Source organism: Carcharhinus amblyrhynchos, chromosome 8 (genome assembly GCF_965287045.1).
Source record: "Carcharhinus amblyrhynchos chromosome 8, sCarAmb.v2.hapA, whole genome shotgun sequence".
Lineage (NCBI taxonomy): Eukaryota > Metazoa > Chordata > Chondrichthyes > Carcharhiniformes > Carcharhinidae > Carcharhinus > Carcharhinus amblyrhynchos.
In genome coordinates this window covers 60181374-60207133 of record NC_137331.1, presented here as the reverse complement: position 1 = coordinate 60207133, position 25760 = coordinate 60181374, and the positions used below count along the sequence as shown (strand labels likewise).

At 40.3% G+C, this 25760-nt stretch overlaps 1 protein-coding gene across 1 annotated transcript; it reads right to left on the bottom strand.

Annotated features, from left to right (window-relative positions):
- Window positions 1-25570, bottom strand: armc1 (armadillo repeat containing 1). The gene is made up of 7 exons (XM_080194895.1): window positions 25351-25570; window positions 22401-22613; window positions 18250-18341; window positions 16223-16412; window positions 11423-11539; window positions 6489-6563; window positions 1-1182 (listed from the first exon to the last, which is right to left on the bottom strand). Exons 2-7 carry the CDS (start codon window positions 22560-22562, stop codon window positions 991-993), a joined length of 828 nt encoding a protein of 275 aa, XP_080051021.1. The 5' UTR covers window positions 22563-22613; window positions 25351-25570; the 3' UTR covers window positions 1-990.
- Between the last annotated feature and the right edge of the window lie 190 nt (window positions 25571-25760).

Genomic DNA, 25760 nt, shown 5'->3' with positions numbered 1-25760 from the left:
TAAGTGGAAATGTAATCCATATACAATGTGTTTAATGGAAAACAGTTACAGGGATAAACACATCTGTGGAATAACATACAGACTATTGGCACAATCTAAATGTTAATTACATGAATGTAAATTCATAGTAACAAAGCTTTAGTTGCTGAATACTATACATATCTATCACCTCAAAAACATTTGAATCTCAAACTATGCTTTTAATACATGCCTGACAAAATAAAATCATTGCATTGTAACATGTAGACAGATATATTACTCAAAGTGCAGTTAATGGGCTTTTTAAACAGATTCATTTAAAATGTTGCAAAACCAGATAGAAGGCAACAGGTCAGTTCATTTACTGTACATTTATGAATAGGGTGCAACTTTGGTGTACAGAAATAGTAGAACATTAATAAGTTACAAGGCATAATGAATTTCGGCATTCAGATGGAAAACAGAAATAGAAAAGCATTTACAATGAAGGCTTTAAAATAAGAACAAAAAAAGTAAGGCAAGTGTATGCAACCCTTCAGGTCTTAAGCAAACTGCAAATATTTGCAAACGTCATTGCAATGTCAAACATCAAAAAAAGCATAATTCATGCACAATATTTATATTAACATAAGAGGTCTTCTGTACAATATTCAAGGGATTCAGGCGAATATGGGTATTCTATGTAGGATTGTGTAGAAGAATCCATCCAAACTCTTGCTTAAGTTTCACTTTTCATGTCATTTGGTATTGATGAGGACCCGTTGGAGGAAAATAATAAACACATGATTGTGAGGCAATTTAATGATAAAGGCAGTAGGGATCTCTTCTATTGCTGATGTCTTAATTTCTCAGTTAAGTGAAAATGCAGTATACTTAAAGCCTCTATAAACTGCAATAGTTTTTGCATTACTGCAAATTGCACTTGACAATTCACCACAACAATGGGAAAACAGTCTCCTGGTTTCCACAGTCCTACCTCATACCCAAGTTTGGTGCAGCTACAACCACCTGTCACCAATAAAATGACCTTGATAAAAAGTTTGCCGCTGTACTGAACCAGCCACCACCAACTTCTTGCTTACTCCCAACACGGGACACAGCATTATCACCATCTTTTGCAGGACTCTCATCTTCAGGCAAGTAGTCTGGTAATTCTGTGTTTTCCTCAACTTCAACAGGTGTACCTTGGAATGGAACCAGCATCTATAAAAATAATGATTTAAAACCTCAAATAATGCCAGTGAACAGCACCTGGGGAAGAAGAGGCAATATTTCTCTCAGTTGTTCTTAATGTAGACTTTAATATAGTTAATATTTCACGATGAATTAGCAGTCAGACATGCTGCCATTCAAATACAGTCTGATCATTTATTCCAACTTTCATACAAGTTATATTCCAGTATGAGATCTGCAAATCTAACATTTTCATAAAATAGAACTGGCATTACTATAGCCCCATTGCCATCCCAAGAACTTTTATGAATAGATGAGCTAAACTATAACTCATCACTTAAAAAGAGGGGAAACTCTACCACCCCACCAAAATGAAAGCTGGCTCCGAAAAAAACTTTGATTCATGAATACTTAGGAATAATGCTCAAATGAAAAACTGGCCAGTAGAAAAGGTATTACAAAGTTTGCAGTTGAATTGGAACTCAAAAGTAATGGACAATGAAAAAGATAATAACCGATTTCAGAGGACACGGACTGATTGTTGGAACGGGCAGACACATAACAGATGAAATTAAACACACAAGTATCAAATGATTCATCTGTCAGTCACTTGGTAGCACAGAAGATGAACAGTGCTGAAAAGGTGGTGTTGCTGAACATTTCCATCTTACACTGTTCGGGGCAAATACAAGAATGTCAATTTTCCAACAATCAGGAGAAAAAGGTACTTAGTTGGCAGGTCACCTCTGATTGGCCAAGGCATTGCTATGGAGAAAGCAAATGGGGAACTAAAGGCTCCAAGCTCTTAGGTATTTCAAAAAAAGGTGCAACATATTTATAAGCTTAACTGGTTATCTTACAACTGGCCGTTAGTATAGGTATCAATGCACTCAATTATTCACCTGTTGAAACTAGGAGCTGAACACGAGTTTCACAACTGAAGCCAAACATCAGCTGAGTTTTGCAAGCAGAGGCTGATCTGCACTTGGCTTAATGCGAGCAACCAAAGGAACATGCCTGATTTGATCAATTAGGCCCTTTTATTGGAGGGAAGCATAGACTTTGGGAGGATTTAATTGAAGTATTCAAAATAGTGAAGAAACTAATGGTATTGTGCAGAACAATGATTTAAGCTCAGTTAGTGTAAATACAGGGTTGTGTGTATAAGTGAAACAATCAGACTATAAAACCATAGAAAAGTTACAGTGCAGAAAGAGGCCATTCAATATCTCTGCATACACCAAAGGGAAACAACCACTAATTTTAATCCAATTTTCTAGCACCTGGTCCATAGCCTCGCAGGTTACAACACATGCAGATCCATGTACCTTGTAAATACAAGTTCAGCATTTCAGCATTAACCAGGCAGTGAATTCCAGATGGCCATCACCCTCTGGGTGAAAAAGTTCTTCCCCATGTGCCCTCTAACCCTTCTACCAATCATTTAAATCTGGTAATTGATCCCTCAGCTAGGGGAAAACAAACTTTCCTATCTATGTTGCCTAGACCCTCTCATCAGTGAGTTTGCAGTTGCTGAAGAATGTGGAAAAAGGAAAGCAATATTACAGTAAATCAGTTCAAGATTTGCCTATGATTCTTTGGACTTGTAATTCTTTTAAAAAATCTCCATATTCTTAGCTATTAGAAAATGAATTATTTGTTTGCCCACATGGTTTTGAAAGCATACAGTCCTGTACACTTCCTCCTCATCTCTTAACCATGAAATTGCACTATTTCTCCAGAACATGAAACCAAATTAGGTAATTTCAACAACTTCACAAAGCATCCTGTAAGCACAGAATGAAAATAGCCACAGGCAGAAGCTGGAGCTCAAATGCTTCCCAATGCCACATAACAGCAGTTTTAAAATGCAAGTTACATATCATCGTGAGTCAGCAAGAACGGTGAGAGATAAAAAGTTTTTAGGAAAACAAATGTAGTTTTAAGGGGTTTGTATTTATATAGTTTTAAGTGTGTTGAATTTAATGTTTCTCTGCTTGGAAGGGTAAACCGATAGTTAGACTCTTGCTGTACAAAAGTGTTTGTATGTGTGGGGATTGGTACCAAGTTCTAACTAAAGAGGCCCACTACCCAGAAAGAGAGGGCTTTCCTTTTTAATTAGGAGTCAGAGCAGTTGGAAACAGATCACTGAGTGAATAGCTCTCAACTCTGCCAGCAGAAGCTGGACAGGACAAGAAAGCTGCAAAGACACAGGCTTCCTAAGAAAAAGATACAAGCCAGATAACAGGGAATTGGGATAGAAAGAACATTCAAGACAACAGGAGTTAAGTGAATCAAGATCAAGGTCTTGCTCAGAAGAATTAAAGGAAGAGTAAATGAAGAGTTCTGGAGTAAAAATGACAATTGCATTAAATAATTTTAAAGTGGAACAGTAGACCTTTAGCGGTAGATGAAAATTGTGTAATTTTATCAACAGTCTGGGATTTGAGCTTTAAAGCATTTGTAACAGTGTGGGCAGAAATCAAGACAAAGAAATTCTAAAGGAATGCTGCAAAATCTTGCACTGGATTCAATTAAGTGGATCAGAAGTTTTAACACATTTTGTAAAACTTGGAGAGGAGTGGATTTCAGAATGCAAACAATCAAATGAAAGTATTACTACGAGATGGTTTTAACGTGTGTGTTTTTGGGAATGGATTTTGAAAACTCTAAGTCAATCTGAGGGGTTTCTGAGGAGACAACCACAGATACCAACTTACAGGGGAGGCGATGGCCTAGTGGTGTTATCACTCAACTATTAATCCAGAAATCCAGATAATGTTCCAGGGACCTGGGTTGAAAATCTGCCATGGCAAATAGTGAAATTCAATTTTTGAAAAAAATCTGGAACTAAGAGTATACTGATGACCATGAAACCATTGTCAATTGTCAGAAAAACCCATCTGATTCACTAATGTCCTTTAGGGAAAGGAATGCCTACATGCGACTCCAGAGCCACAGCAATGTGTTTGACTCTCAGTTGCCTAGCAAGCCATTCAGTTGTATCAATTGCTACAAAGTCTCAACAAAGAAATGAAACTAGACAGACCACCTGGCATCAACCCTGATAAGAGAATCTTATTCAGTCAGTGCTTCACTGTCAACCTGACAACTTAAGAGTCTACAACTCCTGGTCTGCCCTCAAGGCCCTTAGTCAGCACCTCTGAAGAGATGCTTGGTAATTCGACCAGGAAATCAAGATCAGCTCAATGAGAATGACCAGGAGATCCAAGAATCAGTAAGCCACAAGCGCATTACTTTTCTGAACCTTAAACAACAATCTAACTCAAGAGCAAGAAAGCAACTGTACAGATAGCTGAAGATGGAGGTCCAGCAAAACACCTATAACCTAGAGAACAGATGGTGGGTGAGAAAGCCCAACCCTTGTGCATCGCCATCTTTGACACTCAACTGTGACAGATTACAGAGTGTCCTCCTCTGTTTTGTTTACCCCCAAAAGTTTGTCACCATAATGCACCTGCTGCATGATGACATGCAAGACATGATCCTGACCAACAGATCTGCCACAGACCCAAGTCATATTCAGACTGGGATCAAACAAGGATGTATCATCGCAAAGCTTTTCTCCATCTTCCTAGCTGAAATGCTCCATCTCACCCCCAGAAAGCTCCTGGAGTAAAACTAATTTACAGAACAAATGGTAATCTGTTCAACCTCTGCCACCTGCAGGTCAGGTCCAAGGTCATCCCATATTCTGTCACTGAACTCCAGTATGCAGATGGAGGTCGAGCTCCAAACCATCATCAACACGTGCACTGAGGCTTGAGAGCACAGACCTTACAGTAAACATCCACAAGACAAAGGTTCTCTAGCAACCTACCCACAACACAATATTATCCAATCAAAATTCAGATGAGACCTTGGACAACATAGACTATCTTAGGAGACTACCTTCAACAAGGGCACTCAATGACAAAGTTCAACACTGCCTTCGTTATGTCAGTGTAGCCTTCGGTCACTTGAAGAGAATGGTTGAAAACCAGGACCTTAGACTCTCCAACAAGCTCATGGTCCACAGTTTTACTTACCCTCCTACATGGCTGAGATGTGGATTATGTACAGCAGGCCCCTCAAAACCATGTATAAGTACCACCAGCACTGATCCTGCACAGTCCTGCAGATCTACTGGCAGGATAGGCGCAACAACATCAATGGTCTCGCTCAGGCTACAATCTCCAGTAGTGAAGCATTAACCATGATCAGTCAGCTATGCTGGGACTACCAAAACAAGCACTCTACTCAGAGCTTTGATTTGGCAAGTGAGCGCTGGCATACAGGGAACGCTTCAAGGTCATTCTCAAAGCCTCCTTGGAAAAGTGCAGCATTCCCACCAGCATCTGGGAATCCCTGGCCACGACCACCCAAAGTGGAGGAAAAGCTTCCAGGAAGGAAACCTCTAGTTTCATCACGAGAGCAAGCTGAAGCCAAGCACTGACAACAGAAGGAACATGGCAAACCAGGCACTCTACCCACCAGCTCCTCTAACCACTGTCTGCCCCACTTGTGACAGACAGTAGATCACACACAGGACTTCTTAATCACCAGAACTCAGTTGTAGTGTGAAAGCAAATCATCTTAAGAGTCTGAGGGACTGACTTAAGAGAAGATTGCAAAGTCAAATCAGTCAGACGTTTTGCCTGAGCATTAAATACAGGTTTGTGGACAATACTGTCAATCTTCATCAGACATCTTCATCACGAGAAATACTTCTGTTCAAAAAGCTAGAAAAATACACTGACCTATCACAGTATAGTTTTTAAGAGCTTTAACTGTAGCATTCATCTTCATAAAAGGGCTTATACTTTTAATGAAAACCATTTTGGACAAAAATAATAGGTAAAAATTATGACAAGTTTAATACATAAATCACTTAGATTACTCATTAGATAATGTGAAAATTAATTTATAATGTGAATGCATCTATACATCAACTTTAAAGTTCCATCTAATATAAAGTAGAGGATATTTTGATCAATTTCCACTAATCTAATTTTATAATTTAGGATTAGATTACTTAAATTTTCTGATTAAGAACAAAAGACCTACCATTTACAAATAAACGCTTGGAGGAAATTCACTGCTAATTTTAGATGATAGAAACACCATTGTATAATGCCAAATGAAAATGCCAACAAGTTATTGGGTAGGAAAAGCAAATGTTACTTAGAGAAGGGTGCAAAAAAAAAAGTCAATATCTAATTGCTCCCTTACATTTCCTAAGAGCTGATCTTTGATTTGATCAATATTCATGAATACTTTACAGTGGGAAGTCTCTCACATTGCCACAAATGACAGATGGCAGACAGTCATCTTACCTCCTCTCCATTTTCATTTTTGATCACTTGTTGTGCTTTTAAAATTTTGGTTGCTGCAATAGCAGATGCCAGTGCCTACAATAAAATATGAACACAGGTAATATCAGAAGTAGGCCTCACGAAGCATCAAGAACTAACGTTGGTGCAAGGAAGGGGGTTGATATTTCCACTGAAAGAAACAAAGGAGTAGTTTGTAGAAGATGACAAATACTGGTCATTTTTGGTTGGTTTCTCAAATAAAGCATTTGCTTATCCAAAGTTCTAATAATTTGATTCAATAACTACATCTTTTTGAATCCTCTATAATGTTGTGGGTTTTTTCCTCTAGTAACTGGCAAGAAGTAGAAGAAAATATTAAACTAATTTCCAAGTTTCTTGTGTGAAGTAATCTCTCTGGAAGAATTTGTACAATATTCCACTTAACAAATTTAAAATCAGGACTTTCATTCAAAGCCACCCTCCCTATAAATTGAAGAAGGCTACAGTAATAGAGTTTCAACTGTGTACGTACCAGGTTTTTTTGCCAAGTTGAGTTCCGTAATAAATACAAATTTTAAAATTCTGTTTAATCATTAGGAATACATTTAAAAAAATCAATTGACAGATTTAGTCCAAAATTTTAAATTAATCACACTCGCTGAATAAACAAATCACTGAATGCACTATCCTAGCTTTCAAGTTAAAGTTCATGCTGTACAAATCAAAACAAAAAACTGATCACTTTCACTGCTATAAAAAGATGATTTCTTGGACTCAACAATCTCCTATTGAGACACATTGTGCTGGTCCTAGCATGTGAGTGACTGAGTGACTACTGAGTTTTGGGAGTTACAGAAACATTTTCAATTGTATCTTACTCCTTAATCAGTGGCTCCACCAAGCTTCATGAACTCAAGTCTAGATTTATTAAAGAGAGGTTTCCAACTGAAAATGTCAATAAATAAACACAAGAACTGTGATTGAATGCCTAAGCTTAATAATTTTTTTTAGAGGCGTAATGTTTGTTTTCTTCATTATCAGAATCCTCATTTGGTTCTAAATTTCTCAATTTAACAAGAGTCCAAAATACAGTTGATGATTTTCCAAAAACGCATAATATCTTTAAACAGTTTAGCACAGTTATATGAATGAAATAGCAAGCCTTTTGCAATGTTTAGTGTAATGGCCTGAGACAGATTCTAGCAATACCTCTTGACCGAATAATAAGAGGCCATACCATTTTCTTCTTTGAAAAAAAAGAACTCGCAAAGGTGCTAACAGGTACTGTCATTACAGTATTAGAGCCATAGGCTCGTTACATTGCGGGAAGAGGCCATCTAGCCCATTGGGTCTGCAACAATGTTCCAAAAGAGCACCCCTCCTGTCCATTTACAATGGTTATTCCATATAATTTGCATGTCCTTGGACTAAGGAAGGAAACTGAAGCACTCAGTAGAAACCCAAAGACACGCAGGCAATGTGCAAACTCTACACAGTCACCCAAGGCTGGGATCAAAACAGGGTCCATGGCACTGAGGCATACATTGATTCACTGTACAAGGAGAGTGCGATGTTACATACTCAGATACTTCAGTGGTTTTCCATTGATAGCAACATTGAGCCAAGTTATAATATTAATATATCTCTTATGAGTCAGGTTTCTGGGGAGAACACAGCCTAAATAGGCCCAATACAAAGAAAAAAAATGGCATGGTCATAATAAATAACTAAAGAACAACATTTAACTATCTAATTTTGGACTACAAGGAGCTCTGCAGCTCTTTTTTCCCTAGGTAGTGGAGGCCACAGTTTTGGAAGGTGGTGTTAAAAGGAGGCTCAGTGAGGGGCTGCAGTAAATAGTACACACTATTGCCAATGTGTGTCAGTGATGGAGTGGTAAATGGCAGAGGATTGAGTACCAGTCAAGCAAGCTTTTGTTCTGGATGGTGTCAAGCTTCCCAACTGTTCCTGGAACAGCACTCATCCAGGAAAGCTTCTCACACTACTGGCTTGTGCCTTATACATGGCTGGTTCAGTTAAGTTTAGTTAAAGGTAACCCTCAAGATTTTGATAGTGGGGCATTCAGCAAAGATAATGCTATTGAATGTCCAGGAGAGAGGTTTAGATTCTCTCTTGTTGGACGTAGTTATTGCCTGGCACTTTTTTTTCTATTCATTTATGGGATATGGGTGTCATTGGCTAAGCCAGCATTTATTGCCCTTCTCCACTTGTCCTTTTTTTGAATCCCTATAGTGCAGGAGGCCATTCGGCCCATTGAGTCTGCATTGACTGTCTAACAGAGTATCTTACCTAGAGCGTTTCCCCCACTTTATCCCTGTAACTCTCATATTTACCATGGCTAATGCATCTAACCCACATCTTGAGATACTAAAGGGTCAATTTACCACGGCCAATCCACCTAACTCATTCATCTTTGGATTGTGGGTGGAAAACAGAGCCCCGAGGAAACCCATGCACACACAGGGAGAAGCCGGAACAGAACCTGGGTCCCTGGTGCTGTGAGGCAGCAGTGTTAACCTCTGTGCTATGACACGAAGATGAGTGGAAAAGCAAATTGCATGGAGGGTGTGGAAAGTCTGCAGAGAGATCTAGATAGGCTGAGCAAGTGGGTGAGGACCTGGCAGATGGAGTATAATGTTAGCAAGTGTGATGTTATCCACTTTGGTAGGAATAATAGTAGAAGGGATTATTATTTAAAAGGTGAAAAGCTGCAGCATGCTACGATGCAGAGGGACCTGGGGGTCCTTGTACACGAATCACAAAAACCCAGTCTGCAGGTGCAGCAGGTGATCAAGACAACGAATGGGATGCTGGCCTTTATAGCGAGGGGGATAGAATATAAAAGCAGGGAGGTCTTGCTGCAACTGTACGGGGTACTGGTGAGGCCACAGCTGGAGTACTGTGCGCAGTTTTGGTCGCCGCACTTGTGCAAGGATATATTGACCTTGGGAGGGAGTGCAGAGATGAGGGGGTTAGCCTATGAAGAGAGACTGAATGGACTGGGTCTGTACTCAGAGTTTAGAAGGCTGAGGGGGGGGATCTTACAGACATATAAGATTCCCACTTAGAAAGGACAGCAGGACTGGAGGGCACAGCCTCAAGATAAGGGGGGGCAGTTTAGAATGGAGTTGAGGAGGAACTTCTTCATTCAAAGGGTGGTGAATCTCTGGAATTCTCTGCCCGTTGAAGTGGTGGAAGCTACCTTGCTGAATATATTTAAGTCACGGGTAGATAGGTTTCTGATAGACAAGGGAATTAAGGGTTATGGGGAGAAAGCGGGAAAGTGGAACTGATCCACTTCAGATCAGCCATGATATTATTGAATGGCGGTGCAGGCTCGAAGGGCTAGATGGCCTACTCCTGCTCCTATTTCTTATGTTCTTATGTTCTACCCCTCAAGAAGGTGGTGGTGAGCTTCCTTCTTCAACCGTTGCAGTCACTGTGCTACAGCGACACATAGTGCTGTTAGGGAGGAAGTTTCAGAATTTTGACCCAGCGACAATAAAGAAACAGCAATATATTTCCAAGTCAGAATGGCAAGCGATTTGGAGGTGATTTCCATGTGTCTGCAGTCTGAGACCTTTTAGATGGTAGCAGTCATGGGTTTGGAAGGTGCTGCTTAAGAAGCCCAAGTTTCTGCATCTTGAGATGGTGCACAATGCTACCACTGTCATTGGCAGCAGAGGAAGTGAATGCTGTGGAAGGGGTTCCAATCAAACAGGCTGCATTGTCCTGGATGGTGGCAACCTTCTTGAGTATTGTTGGAGCTGCACTCATCCATGCAAGTGGGAAGTATTCCATCACATTCCTGACTGATGGCTTGTAGATGGTAAGATAATGGACAGGCTTTGGAGAGTCAGGAGGCGAGTTAGTAGCCACAGTGTTCCTAACTTCTGATTACTCTTGTAGCCACAGTATTTTTATGCCAGTCTGGTTCAGTTTATGGTCAATGCTAAACCCCAGGATATTGATAGTGGCAGATTTAGCAATGGCAATGCCAAGGGATGGTGGTTAGACTCCCTCTTGTTGGAGGTGGCCATTGCCTGGCATTTGTGTGGCACAATTGTTGTTCAGGTCTTGCTTCACACAAATGCTGAATGTCATTACCCAAAATTTTATATGGGACTGAGAACATTGCAATTTCCAGTGAACATCCCCACTTCTAACCTTGTGGTGGTGGGAAGGCCATTGGAGGAGCAGCTGCAGATGGTGGAACCTAAAAGACTACCCTACAGTTATGTCCACTGCTGAGACAATTGGCCTCCATTAACCACAAGCATCATCCTTAATTGGGAAGTAGCATTAATTTCTCTATCTTTAAACTTATTCTTACTTAGGAAGTCAAAAATTTGACAATTGCTTTCATTCAGTTTTCTATAGCTCTTGACTCAAACCATGTCACGGTTTGAGTATTGTTGGAGCTGCACTCATCCAGGCAAGTGGGAAGTATTCCAGCACATTCCTGACTGATGGCTTGTAGATGGTAAGATAGTGGACATCCGCACGGTAGCACAGTGGTTAGCACTGCTGCTTCGCAGCTCTAGGGTCCTGCGTTTGATTCCCAGCTCGGGTCACTGTGTGGAGTTTGCACGTTTTCCTCGTGTCTGTGTGGGTTTCCTCCGGGTACTCCCGTTTCCTCCCACAGTCCAAAGATGTGCGGGTTAGGTTGATTGGCCATGCTAAGAAATTTCCCCTTAGTGTCAGGGATGAGTAGGTTACAGGAATTAGTGGGTATAATAATATGGAGGGATATGGGGGTAGGGCCTGGGTGGGATTGTGTTCAGTGCAGACTTGATGGGCCAAAGGGCCTGTTTCTGCACTGCAGGGTCTAATGATGTCATCCAATTTTCTTAAAAATTCAGTTGCCAAACCTGTCTTGGACATTAGCATACAATGGCCCTACCAGAATCATGATTTTTAAAAACAAAACCCACCTCTGCTTTGAGATCAGATCGGATCCTCACGATACATCTTTTTACAGTCATTTGGAAGGTAAAGCTGATGACACCTTTAATTTTCAACAATGCTTCTTCGCACATATTTCTCCGTGACTAAAAAGAAACAAAGCCAACTGACAATTAATTTGGAAACTATGTCATCAGGTGGTAAATTCATTAGTTTCATTTCGATAGCTTTATAAACACTTATTGGTATAAGAAACTTTGAACAACACAGATGCGGAAGATTGGTTTCATAAACTGGAGCTATAATTAACCAGCATATCCCTTTAATAGAGCAAAGTAAAATTGCTTTTATCGTTTCAAACAGAGGTTGATTAGAGTCTTGTTTGTGATGCTGAGGAAGTGTCTGATTGACAACAGCTTGTAAATCCCTAGCTCCTACCTTCATAAACATAGCAAGTTTACCAAAATCAGAAGTCAGCAGAAAATTATTAGCTTATTAAGCTTTTAGTACTGTTATTTCTTGCCGTTCTGTAAACTTTTTCAAAAACAAAAATCAATAAATTGTTCTACCAGGGGAGGCCATTCACTCCATTGTGCTCACACCAATTTATTGTAAGGTGCATCTACTTAGACCCATTCCATGGATTAAACACTTTAAATTTTTATTTTTCAAAAAATTCATTCATTTCTCTTTCAACTATTATAGAATCTACTACCATCATTTTCCCCACGTCCCAACAACTCAAACATTAAAAAACTGTTAACACTCTTACACACTTTGCATTTGTACGCTTGAGACTCTAACTTTTTTTTTGGGGGGGGGAGAAGAGGAGAGGAGAAAATGGAAGAATGAAGGGGACATCTGATTTATTGTAAATTTTGCCCAACAAGCTTGATTGGTAAAGGTTAAATGGGGGTGCAGGTTGTTTTGTTGGGAAGAAGGTGCAAGATGATCACACTGTAGACAATGGGAAGCACATTTGTGCAGACTTTGGCAGGCTGTTAAGTCTCCAGATTTCACAGGGAGGTGTTAAGAATGTCAGGCTTCATATAGAGTTATGCTTTAACTTGGTGCTTGATTCCTAAGAAGGAAACTGGCAATTTGGAAGATATATAATCAGTATTTTTACCTGGATACACTGCCACAGACTTGGGCTTTGAGGACTTAAGGCCATTGAAAGCCATTATAGTATTACAAGTTTTCTTCAGTTAATCCATTAACCTATCAGTCTTCCAAAAAAAAACAGAGCGCACAGAGCGATAGAGCCATTTTCCATTCTTCACCACACAGAATATGGGCGAGAGCTCATACTCAGATTGAATCATAGAAGAATCCGTACAGTGCAGGAGGCTGCCATTTGACCCAATAAGTCTGCACTGATTCTCTATGATGTGGAGATGCCGGCGTTGGGCTGGGGTAAACACAGTAAGAAGTGTATCAACACCAGGTTTAAGTCCAACCGATTTATTTGATAGTAAACTCAAGCTTTTGAGGTTTCCCTCTGTCAGGTGAATGGAGTGTACTGGCCTCAGACAGAGCATATAACAGCACAGACAGTTTACAGATTACTGATTAGAATGCGAATCTTTAAGACTTGACTAGCAGGTCAGGTGTAAAGATTCACATTCTAATCAGTAATCTGTAAACTGTCTGTGCTGTTATATGCTCTGTCTGAGGCCAGTACACTCCATTCACCTGACAAAGAGGGAAACCTCAAAAGCTTGTGAGTTTACTATCAATTAAATCAGTTGGACTTAAACCTGGTGTTGTCAGACTTCTTACTGTGTTTACCCCAGGTCAGACTTCTTACTGATTCTCTATGACAGAGCATCTCACCTATCCCTGTAACCCCATGTACCTATCCCACTAATTCCCCCAAACCTATACATCTTGGGACACCAAGGGGCAATTTAATATAGCTACTCAACCTAACCTGCACATATTTTGGACTGTGGGAGAAACTGGAGCACCTGGAGGAAACCCCCAGGGAATGTGCGACCTCCACATACCCAGGGTTGGAATTGAATGTGGTCCCTAGCACTGAGACAGCAGTTCCAACACAGTGCTGCCCCTAAACAGGTCAACCAAAGGGAGCATCCAAGGGACTACGGTTGTGTGGATTTAAACGCGTCTGGAAGATTTGCCTAGGTTTGGCAAGAAACAAATACCTTGAGTAATCCTGACTGTGAAAGCAAGTTCAGGGATTAAAGTTCATCTGGCTGGAAAAGGAAAAAGGCAGCAAACCATCAGGAGCTGAGAATATTCTTGTTAATGGAATGTTAATTTTATTTATGGATAAAAGACATTGATTAAAGGACCTTAAGCACAAACATATTTAATTGAGTTTTATCTGTTAAAAAAATATTAAAATGCCCTTTAAAGGTCTTTAAAGAAGTTCAAAGAAATTTATAAAACTTTCCTTTGATAGCTGAGTGAAGAGAATGAACGAATGACTATAAGGGCTAGCAAAGCTGACATTGCTGGTTCAATTCCAATTCAAAAGGAACCTGTGTCCTTTCGCATGGGTCAATTAATTGGAATATGTATCAAAAGAGATACAAAGAGAAACTTTTGGGACACAGGATGTGGGTTAAGGAGGAGGCAAACGTTTGCAATGTTGTATTCAGTAAACAAATCTAGTCTTAAAAGACTTGCATTTGGTTTCCTATTTCACAATCTGGCTTCAGAATGAATGAATAAACACTTTGGACTTGGAAAATGAAGTGTTCAGTTAGGAATAGAGACAAACATAGGCGAGGTAAGAAAAACAAAAAAATTAAGAATTAAAGAGAAAAAGAATTTTTTTTAAAAAAAGGACACGTGAATTGCATTATCAGAATGTATTGCTTCCTTGGCCAAGTTTTGAAAGGAGTTGAGGAGTTTTCTTTCATACATTGCTCTGTTTCCACATCTGCCCTACCCCTCAAATCTACCTGCTTTTGTGCCAAGCCCTGGAAAAATGTATCTCCCAATTCATTTACATCTGAATTTGAATTACATCTGTCTGGTTTTTAACCCTCCATTCGCAATGACATTTCTCAGCTACCTATTTGCTCAATCACAACCTTGCCCTCTTGTGTGACCTCCACACTTGTATGGCCTGCATCGCCATTCTTTTAGCCAAAGGGACTCAGACTTGAAGTGATATGGTGAGCAACAGGTATAGCTTTTCACTGCCAGATCTGGCTGGACCACATTAAACATCACGACTTATAGATCTCACGTATCAAAACTGCTCACGAGTCATCTAGGTTTGCAAAGATGACCCTCAGCTTCTTTTCTCTATTGCACTGTCCTTTTAAACATCTCTTTCCATTTCCTCCACCATCAGCTCCAGCAAGGAGGGGTGTGTGCGTGATTTTACCACTCGCTTGAGTTCTTGCCTCTCACAATCTTACCAGCATCGGATTTCTGGCACAATCAGCCTCATACCCATTTCCAGCGCGAAGCTTAATAAAATGTTTAAATTTTTAAAAACTCTAATTTCTAAGGAATTTTTTGTTTAAAGAAGTTTATTCATTAGTCAGAAGTAGGCTTACATTATCACTGCAATGCACCCTAGTCATAAGAACATAGAAATAGGAGCAGGAGTAGGACATCTAGCCCTTCGAGCCTGCCCCGCCATTCAATAAGATCACAGCTGATCTGAAGTGGATCAGTTCCACTTTCCCGCTTTCTCCCCTTCTCCCCATAACCCTGAATTCCCTTGTCTGTCAAAAACCTATCTACCCGTGACTTAAATATATTTAGCGAGGTAGCCTCCACCATTTCAACAGGCAGAGAATTCCAGAGATTCACCACCCTTTGAGTGAAGAAGTTCCTCTCAACTCCGTTCTAAACTGTGCCCCCCCACCCGCTTATCTTGAGGCTGTGCCCTCTAGTCCTGCTGTCCTTTGAGCAGGAAGAATCTCTCTACTTCTACCCTATCCATCCCTTTCATTATGTTATACGTCTCTATAAGATCCCCCCTCATCCTTCTAAACTCCAACGAGTACAGACCCAGTCTATTCAGTCTCTCTTCATAGTCCAACCCCCTCATCTCTGGTATCAGCCTAGTGAACCTGCTCTGCACTCCCTCCAAGGCCAAAATATCCTTGCACAAGTGCGGCGACTGAAACTACACACAGTACTCCAGCTGCGGCCTCACCAGTGCCCTCTACAGTTGCAGCAAGACCTCCCCGCTTTTATATTCTATCCCCCTCGCTATAAAAGGCCAGCATCCCATTCGCCTTCTTGGTCACCTCTGCACCTGCAGACTGGGTTTTTGCGACTCATGCACAAGGATCCCCAGGTCCCTCTGTACCGTAGCATGCTGCAGCTTTTCGCCCTTTAAATAGTAATCCCTCCTACTATTATTCCTGCCAAAGTGGATAACCTCACACTTGCTAACATTGTACTCCATCTGCCAGGTCCTTGCCCACTTGCTCAGCCTATCCAGATCCCTCTGCAGACTTTCTACACCCTCCACACAATTTGCTTTTCCACTCATCTTCGTGTCATTCACATTCTAGTCACCACACTCCATACCTGTTCAGACACACTGAGGCAGAATTTAGTCTGGCCAATTTACCTAACCAGCACGATTATTTGGACTGTGGGAGGAAACCAGAGCACCCAGAGGAAACTCACACACGTGGGAAGAACGCGCAGACTTTGCAGACAGTGACCCAAGCCGAGAATTGAACCCAGTTCCCTGGAGCTATGAGGCAGCAGTGCTAACGACTGCCAACGCTCATTGCCTTGCCAAAATGTTACTGTCCAGTCTTAACTGAAAAATGCATTCTTAAACCTCACTAAAAGAAATAGTTCAGGGTGATTGGATTTCTTACCGCATCATCCAAGCCATCTATCTGCAGTGTTACTGTTTTTGCACGTTTGTTAGTGCTTCCCAAAAAAAACTGTGGTTTGCGTCTATGAGAATTATGATCATTTGTGTAGTCAGAATCGTCACTGCTCGATGACTGCAAAATTTCATATACTTCATTTGCCAAAAACTTAGTTTCACCAGGAGTTGTTGTTCTGAAAAATATGAAAAGTCAAATCTTTGAATTTAAAACAGCTTTAGAATAAAGTCAGACACTTAAACTAATAACCGTCTCTTAAGCATAAGGGCAGAAGTGGGGATGTTCGCTGATGATTGCAGTGCTCAATGCCATTCACAACTCCACAGATACATGCTTATATGCAGCAAGATCTGGACCACACTTAGACTTAGGCTGGTAAATAGCAAGTTAACAGTTACACCACACAGGTACCAGGCAACTACCATCTCCAACAAGAGAGATGGTAATTATCTCTGATATTCAATGGCTTTACCATCCCTCAATTCCGTACCAAAATTATTAACCAGAAACAAAGGGACCAGCTATACAAATGTTGTGGCTACAATAGCAGGGCAGGGACTAGTAACTCACCTCCAAACTCCCCAAGGCCTATCCATCATCTTCAAGGCTGTCAGGGATGTGATGGAATGTTGTCCACTTGCCTGGATGTATACAGCTCCAACAAGTGCAACATCATCCAGGACAAAGCAGCCCACTTCTTCATCCCATCCACCACCTTCAACTTTCACCCTTTCCACCAGCGATGCACAGTGGCAACAGTATATACCATCTACAAGATGCACTTTAGCAACTCTTGACAACACCTTTCAAATCTGTAATTTCTGCCACCTAGAAGGGCAAGAACACCAATACCTTGAGGATTCCCTCCAAGTCACGCACCATTCAGACTAGGAATTACATCACCGTTCTATCACCACTGCTGAGTCAAAATCTTGGAAGGGCCTCCCCAACAGCAATTTGGGTGTAATAACCTGACTGCAACAGTTCAAGTCAGTAGCTCACTGGGCAATAAAAAGTGATCTAATCAGAGACACCCATGAAAGAGTTAAAAACACATGGAGTTAAAAACAAAAAAAGGTCAACAGCAGAGACATAGGAACATCTCTACCTGCAAGTTCTACCCCAAGTTGCATATCAACTAGACTTTAAATTACATTTGATTTATTATTGTCACATATTAGTATATAGTGAAAAGTAGTTCTTGCATGCCATTCAGACAAGGCATGCTGTTCATGGAGAAGGAAAGCAGCGAGTTCAGACTGTAGTGTTACAGTCATTGCTAAGGTGTAGAGAAAGATCAACTTAGTGTGAGGTAGATCCATTCAAAAGTCTGGTGGCAACAGGGAAGACGTTTGAGTTGGTTGATATGTGACATCAAAATTTTATATCTTTTTCCCAGCAGAAAAGGTATGTCCAGAATGCATGGGGTTCTTGATTATGCTGGCTGCTTTTCCGAGGCAGCAGGAAGTGTAGACAAAGTCAACGGATGGGAGGCTGGTTTGCACGATGGAATGGGCTTCACATTATGATTATTTCACTGTCACTGGGTCAAAATCTTGAAACTCCATTACAGCACTGTGGGTGTACTTAGACCTGATGATCAGTAGCTGTTCAAGAGAGCAGCCCACCAGCTCTTTCTAAAGAAGTTAGGGATTGGCAACAATTACTGGCCTTGCCAGTGACACTCTTCCTAAAAGTGAGTTTAAAAAATTGAAATCCATTGCATATTAAGTTTGGAACAATACATTCCATTAACACTCCTACATCAATCTACAACTATGAATTATCTTACAAAAAACTGTCCATATTCACCATGTGCCATCTCAATGTCAAACGGTCATGGTTGCCTATAATATCAATATTCAAAAGAATTTCCCCCCCCTTCTTGTATACAAATAAAGAAATCAGATGTGTAATAAGACTATTCAAAAAGCTCCTTAGAAAAGCAGGCATGAATGTAATCTTGTTACTATAAACAAAGGAAGGTGCAGTTAACCTGGTAATAGACTTACTTTTGGATCACATTTTGTAAGCTCAGCATCATGCCTAGCTCACTTTTCATTCTCTCTCTGCTGGAACGGCATTCTGCCAGATAGCGCAGAGCCTGAGGTGTAGAAGTGGAAAAAAAATAATGTAGCTGCGTTAGTCATCACTGACAATAGAAACAACAATGTTCTGCAAAAACAACTGAGGAAACCAATTAGGTTTGAGATCATATTTTTCTGCACAACTTCACTCCTTTAAATTAGTGTTATAGTAATGCTGTTAGGCTATTAAAATTACTACAATGAGTGTGAAAAACAGAGCAACTCACTCCAGAGCTGCTGACAAGATCAGAAATGAGACCAGTTTAGAGTTTGCCACAATCCAAATAATGTGTGTGCAAATTATAATTAAGGTTACATAATAATCATACTATACCCATGGTTTTGAATGGGGAGTTTTTCACCTCCACTTCTGAGTTGTTAGAAATATCAGTAGTCTGACTAATTTCTGTACCCATTTCTGGAAGGGGAGGGTGTACTTTTGATAAGGCAGCATAAAGGAATTCTACTGAAAACATGAGGATTTTTATTAAGTCACTCCACGTTGCAGAAGCCAACAGATTAAAGAGTGCAACATATTTCTCAACATTAAAGAACTATTAGCTGAATAACTGATTCATCTATGATTTCATGGAATAAAATTAGTCACACTATTACAGAATCAAAGCCATCCTGAAAAGAACGTAAACCAGTCAAGATGGGTTTTCATAACCAAGAAAAATTGATAAACTATTAAAATTGTAATTGACCAAGAGTTTCAAAGTAGTCACAACTGCTTGGATTTCATGCTTATCCAACTTACGCATAGAAAGCATAAAAGGGAAAGGCAGGCTTATCAGCCAAATAGCAAAGTCATCCGTAATTACAGATAAACAACGCCACAAGAAATTGGCTGGAATATCTTAGCGATTTCTGCTTGCAAGAGTAAATTTTACAGTGAAATAAAGTTTGCTACTTTCTTCATCATGTTTGTCTGTCTTAATAGAATGTGATTACAGTTAGCTCTGACAGTACAGTGCAATGATTGTCAAGATGCTGCACCACAGTAGAGTATTTCATCTCCACTTTCACCACATGAATTTCCCTGTTTTCTGCCCCTTTACATTTTATTTTGACAAATTTATTTAACGCTTCCAATATATTTTGCTGAACACCAGAACTCTGAAAGATTATGGAGATTATAGGTGAGGCAAAATTGCACCCCATTTTCAAGATGAATAGGTTGAAATGTTTTTCTTCACTGTGTAATGTTGCAAGTTTGGTCAGAACTTTCAACCATTTTTCTGATCAATGCAATTTACAATCAGCATGCATTTGGTTTTGCCACATTTTAGTTCATGTTGTTGCGTGCTTTATTGTGTTCCATTCTATTTTTCTCCACCTCATTACATGGTAACAGTAATTTATGATTCCCCTAAATATGTGAATAGTTACAAGGAAAACTGAATTATTTATATAGAATTCAACAGAAACGGTCAAACAATATAGGCGAGTTCCTGCTTATGTGCCTGATTTTTACCGAAGGTGGACTCAACATGTCAAATGAATTGCATTGTTGTGTAATTTCTGTGCATTAGCCTCTTGATCAGGTCATTCATTATTGTAAAAGAGAATTGGTTCTCAATTGACTTACCTGGCTAATTAAAGGCTAATTAAATACATAAATCTGTCCCAATTTGAGGTGCCATTCCTAAATTTTAAATACATTCTTGGCACTGTTGGAAGTCCTGAGACTCTTCTTTGGAGCTTGGGGTGGTGGAGGTTGGAGCTGGGAAGAAAGGGGAGAATAAAGGAAGTATGTGCCTCCCCCCCTTCCTGCATAATTAACATAATATTTTTAAAAGCAAAAGAATGCACAACAAGAAAATATTTTGCACACTTAGTATTCGAGCAAGCAGATTTTGTTTGACTGTTTTAAAACATGGGTCCCTGTCATGCAAAAACAACTCTGCCACCATGTCTCTTTACCTCATTAACAACTTAATTTTAATCACACCATATACTGTGCTGGTGCTGCCTTTCCCTGCACAACTGAGCACGAGGAGGCTACCAGCTGGTGCCACAGTCAATATGAATCCTACTCACCTGCACACTATCTTGCTTCTCCCCTCTTGTACTAGTCTACAGTCAAGAGCATACATTTCATACTATTCCTCTGCCATTGGTCACGTAAGCTAATTAGTACAAGGTACGTACAAAGCATGGTTACTTTGACGACACCCAATATTTCCTCTGTACCTGCTAAACCGCAATTGTTTCCCAACAAAATGTCATATCTCTGCTAGAAAATGCTAGAAATACTTTAATGTAAAGCTATAAAAAGTCCAAAATGACTGACCCCTTATCCTGAAACTCTGACCCTTGCTTCTAGATGCTGCATGCAGGGGAAAACAGCCACTCAGCCCTTTAAGAATTGTATATGTTTCAATTAAATCAGCTCTTATTCTCCTGAATTCCCAAGAGTATAGGCCTGCTCTGCTCTGAAACTTACATCATAAGACAACTCACTCATGCCAGGAAATTTCAGTAAACTTTTAAAAGGAATGTAACAAACAAGCATACGCTTCCTTAGGTAAGGAGGTCAAAAACACACACAGTACTTCTGATATGATCTCCCAAAGCCCTGTATAAAATGCACCAAGACTTCCTTTCTCTTATAATTAACCTCCTTATGATAAAGTTAACAACAAACAATTTGAAAGGCAAATGGCATGTTAATCTTTAAGTTACACGAACCTACACCAATAAAAAAGAAGAAATTGATAAGACTGTTAGAAAAGCATTCAGGTTATTTGAGTTTAGAAGTAGAAACAAAGAATACAAAAGGATACAAGTTATGGCAAATATTTATAAAACACTGGTCGGGCTCCAGCTACCCCCATGTGTAGTGTCTAATTCTGAGCATTAGGAAGCATGAAAAGGCTTTGAAGAGGGTGCAGAGGAGATTTACTAGAATTGTAACAAGGATAAAACATTTATATGGAGGGATTAGAGAAGTTGCAGTTGTTCTCCTTCAAGCAGAGACAGTTTAGGGCTGTCTAATTGTGGAATCACATCTAACATCAATCACTTTGTTTTGGGTTTTGCAAGGCCGGGCTGATTTGAGTACAGTTTGTACCGTTGAATAATGCTGAATGCACTAACAATCAATTGGTTATGCTTGTAATGGGTTATTTACACTTGTTTGAAGTAAGTTACATGGATGTGCAGGAATCTGTTCTCTGCAAACAAAAGGAATACGTTCAAGCTTTTCATCTTTGAATTATCCAGGAGTTTGGGCAGTCTATATTTTTCTATTGCTTTCTCCATGACAAGGCCTCAGGTGCCAGTCAGAGTTGACTTGGCATCCAATCAGCAAGCACCCTTTTCTCCTTTGGTATAAATAGCTGTGATCATTTGTAATTTGGCATTCTTCCATTTGGCCCGATGAGTTCAACACAAAATGCTTCAGCAAAACCAAGATTAAAGGCAAAATAATGCGGATGCTGGAGTCCCAATCTGACAAAATGCCATCCTGACATGTTGGCTCTATTCTCCTTCCATGGATGCTGTCAGACCTGCTGAGATGTCCCAGCATTTTCTGTTTTCTTTCTCGCTTTTCAACAATAATCAAATTCTGTACTACCGAGCAACTGTTCATGCCACAAAAGATGTGATTTTACTGAAACCAACAGATAACCCATTTGTGACTCATTTCAGAGTGTGGCAAAGTGACTACACCTAACAATCCTGTTTGATTTTTGCTCTCATGTTAATAAAGCTCTCAATTAACAAGGTTGTGAATCAATTATAACTAGCTGATAAAGTATCCCTTTTAAGGTAGCAACCAAATAAGCTAACTCAAATTAACTGATGGACAAATTAAAAGGGGCAGCTCCCCAAAAGGACAAGGACAGCCCAAACAAAAACAAAGTTGAAAGGAAACTTAAAACATTAAATTAAAATGTGATCATCGGAATCGATAATACACCCCAGCCCCTGCAATGGCCAGTGGGTGCAGAAGATGTCAACTGCGCCTGCGGACATCGCAACATAGACAAAAATGGATAGGTGCTTAACTTTTATCAGTAATTAATTTTGAATATCAAAATACAATGAGCAGGTAAGTTAACACTTACCAATAATGCAGAGTAAACAACTTGGGGATTTGAATGGTCTAAGAACAGGATCAATCCAGGCAGACATCCCTGATCCTGAACAATCGCTCGCCTGTTCAAGGGATCAGATGCTAAATCTTGTAGCTGATTTACTACTGCTAGTGCATCAGGCTCCCCACTCATTGTGCCACCATCCACTATGCCATATGTTTAAGCAATTTTCTCAATAATGCACTGTAAAAGTAAAATAGACATGCATTAGACCATTAATGAGTTAAATACATTTACTCAAATTTGACAAGTCATTTATTACTTAAATTCCTTTAATAATCAGTTAAACTTGTACCAATGGTTGATAATGAGGCACTATTTTTCATGATACTGTATATTTTCAAATAAATGATATTTGCAATATCAGAAATATAAACAAAAAAGTGCCATGCACTTAACCTGCAAAATATTAAACACAGGGTGAAACCAAATGATTTATATTACAAGGAAACACCAAGATTGAAAAGAAGCCATTAGGCAACCCAACTGATTACATCGTTGAAGAAAATCAGTTGAAGCATCCCAGATCAAGAGGGTGTACTTCAAAAGAAAAAGAGATTGTGTGAAAGTGAAGTGAGACCAACTAGACAGCTGACAGGTTTTCTTCTGTGATGTAACATTCTCATGATTGTTTTCAAAGCTTCAGGGATATAGGCACAGTAGCATAGTGGTTAGCACTGATACTTCACAGCTCCAGGGACCTGGGTTCATAAGAACATAAGAGTTAGGAGCAGGAGTAGGCCATCTGGCCCTTCGAGCCTGCCCCACCATTCAATAAGATCATGGCTGATCTGTCGTGGCTCAGTTCCACACTCCTGCCCTCTCCCCATAACCCTTAATCCCCTCTCTTATCAAAAACCCCGCATCTTAAAAATATTTAGCGAGGTAGCCTCCACCACTTCAACGGGCAGAGAATTCCAGAGATTCACCACCCTTTGAGTGAAGAAGTTCTTCCTCAACTCCGTTCTAAACCGCCCCCCCTTTATCTTGAGGCTGTGCCCCCTAGTCCTACTGTCCTTTCTGAGCAGGAATAGTCTCTCCACCTCTATCCTATCCATCCCATTCATCATCTTATGTCTCAATGAGATCTCCCCTCATTCTTCTAAACTCTAATGAGTACAAGCCTAGTTTATTCAGCCTGTCCTCATAGCTCAATCCCCTCAACTCCAGCATCAGCCTAGTAAACCTCCTCTGCACTCCCTCCAAGGCCAAAATATCCTTGCGTAAGTACGGTGCCCAAAACTGCACACAGTACTCCAGCTGCGGTCTCACCAATGCCCTATACAGCCGCAGCAAGACCTCCCTACTTTTATATTCAATCCCCCTTGCTATGAAGGCCAGCATCCCATTTCGATTCCTGGCTTGGGTCACCGTCTGTGTGGAGTCTCCGTGGGTTTCCTCTGGGTGCTCCGGTTTCCTCCCACAGTCCAAAAATTTGTGGATTAGGTTGATTGGCCGTGCTAAAATTGCTGCTTAGTAGCCTGAGGTGCGTAGATTGGAGGGATTAGTGGGTAAAACATGTAAGGCCTGGGTGGGATTATGGTTGGTGCAGACTTGATAAGCCGAATGGCCTCTTTCTGTACTGTAGGGTTTCTATGATTCTTTCCATGCAACTTCCTCCAGCTTTAGAACTGATATAGCAGCATTCTTCTTATTCTAGCCTCTTGCATGACCCCAATTTCTTCAACATTGGTAGGCAACCCTTTATTTGCCTCAGCCAATTCAATTCTCACTTCACTGTCACATAATCTCACGTTCTAGAATTTCCTAGCTCAACGCAAACTGGAGGAACAGCATCTCATCTTCCAGCTAGACACTTCACAGACTTCCAGTCTCAACATCAAATTCAATACATTCAGATGATTAGCTCCACCCCACCATGAGCCCCTTGTTTTCATTTTAAATTTTGTATTGTTGTCTTTTTTTTCTTTCACCCCACTCTTTCCCCCTTTCCCCCCCTTTTTCTAAATTTTACCTCTTCCCCCACAATTTATCTATCATAGCTTACTCTCTGATTTTAGCTTCTCTGTCATTTGGCTATTCACACACTTTATTCTCTCTTTGGACTGCCATTAGCAGTCCATTTTCCCCTGGTTTCTGTGGCTACGACTCATCTTTCATTCCCTCACCCTGCAGTATAAATATCTCCCACTTTCCATGTCTTTTCACTTTGACAAAGGGTTATCAAAACTCAAAATATCAGCTCTTTTCTCTCCTTAAGATGCTGCCTGGCAGAAACTCTCTCTTTAGGTTCTAGAATTTCCTTGACAACAACTCTTAAAAGTTACTTCTTCAACCAAGCTTTTGGTCAACTGTCTTATTACCTGTTTATGTAGCTGGATGACAAATTGTGTTTCATTATGGCTGCTGGATGCTCCTTAGGGTGTTTTACTAGGTTAAAAGGTGCTATATATGTGCACAAATAGTCACAGTATGATTCTATTGTCATATTCAAGGTCACTGGGTTTAATAAAAAAGGTATACCAGCAAAGATATTGGAATGCATGTAATATAGAATCAGAAGTGTTAATTCATTCATTATAAATGGCTAAGAATTAAAAATTATACAAGCACTAATCTATAACAAAAATCAAAACCAATCTGCTCTATCAAACACGTCTATCAACATACAGCGAAAAAAATACCATTTAATTAAAACCCTAATTAAAGGGCACCAAACTCTGAATATTTCTCATGCATTTCCACAGGATATTTTGAGGGTCTAAGCTACAGAAGTGTTTTTTCAGACAGTCTAAAATATGACGAATTTAAATCAGATGTAAACATTAGTGTAACGCCTGGGTTTGCTGAGGGGGGCCTCAAGTTAATCCTGGTGATATTTGTTATTCGGGGTTCGGCCTCGTTGCAGAAGTCCCCGTTCATCCCAGTTCACCTCCAGCCGCCGCAGGCCTCCACATACCTTCAACCCTCCCCCGACGCTTGCTTGGCTCCTCGGTTTATAACCTGGGTGCACTGCTCCTTCGGTCACTCTCCGATGCAACCGCCGCCAGCAGAATCCCACCTTGTTTTTTACCAGCAGTAATGCCTCAGTCAGATATTAACTCACAACCCCGCTCCCTCCGCAGCGCCGACTCTGCCTTAACCCAGCCGGTCCCACACACCGCACCCCCTCAATCACAGACTCCTGATTGGCTCCAGCGGTCTCCGCTGGGAGAGCCTATCCGGCATCGTTTTACTGCCTCATTGTTACTCGGCTCCGAGGATTTATTTTTTTAAAATCAAGGCGAATTATATGAATACAAGCTGTATCGATGCTGAACTATGACCATAAAGAGCAATTTAATTGTGTTCAATACATCCAATTCCGGT

Excerpts from the sequence above, each read along its gene's own strand:
- armc1 (XM_080194895.1), bottom strand. The coding sequence starts at position 22,562 with ATGAGTGGGGAGCCTGATGCACTAGCAGTAGTAAATCAGCTACAAGAT. Across the intron at positions 18,342-22,400 it reads TTGTTTACTCTGCATTATTG|GCTCTGCGCTATCTGGCAGA; the intron begins GTAAGTGTTAAC and ends TCTACACCTCAG. Across the intron at positions 16,413-18,249 it reads TTACAAAATGTGATCCAAAA|AACAACAACTCCTGGTGAAA; the intron begins GTAAGTCTATTA and ends CATATTTTTCAG.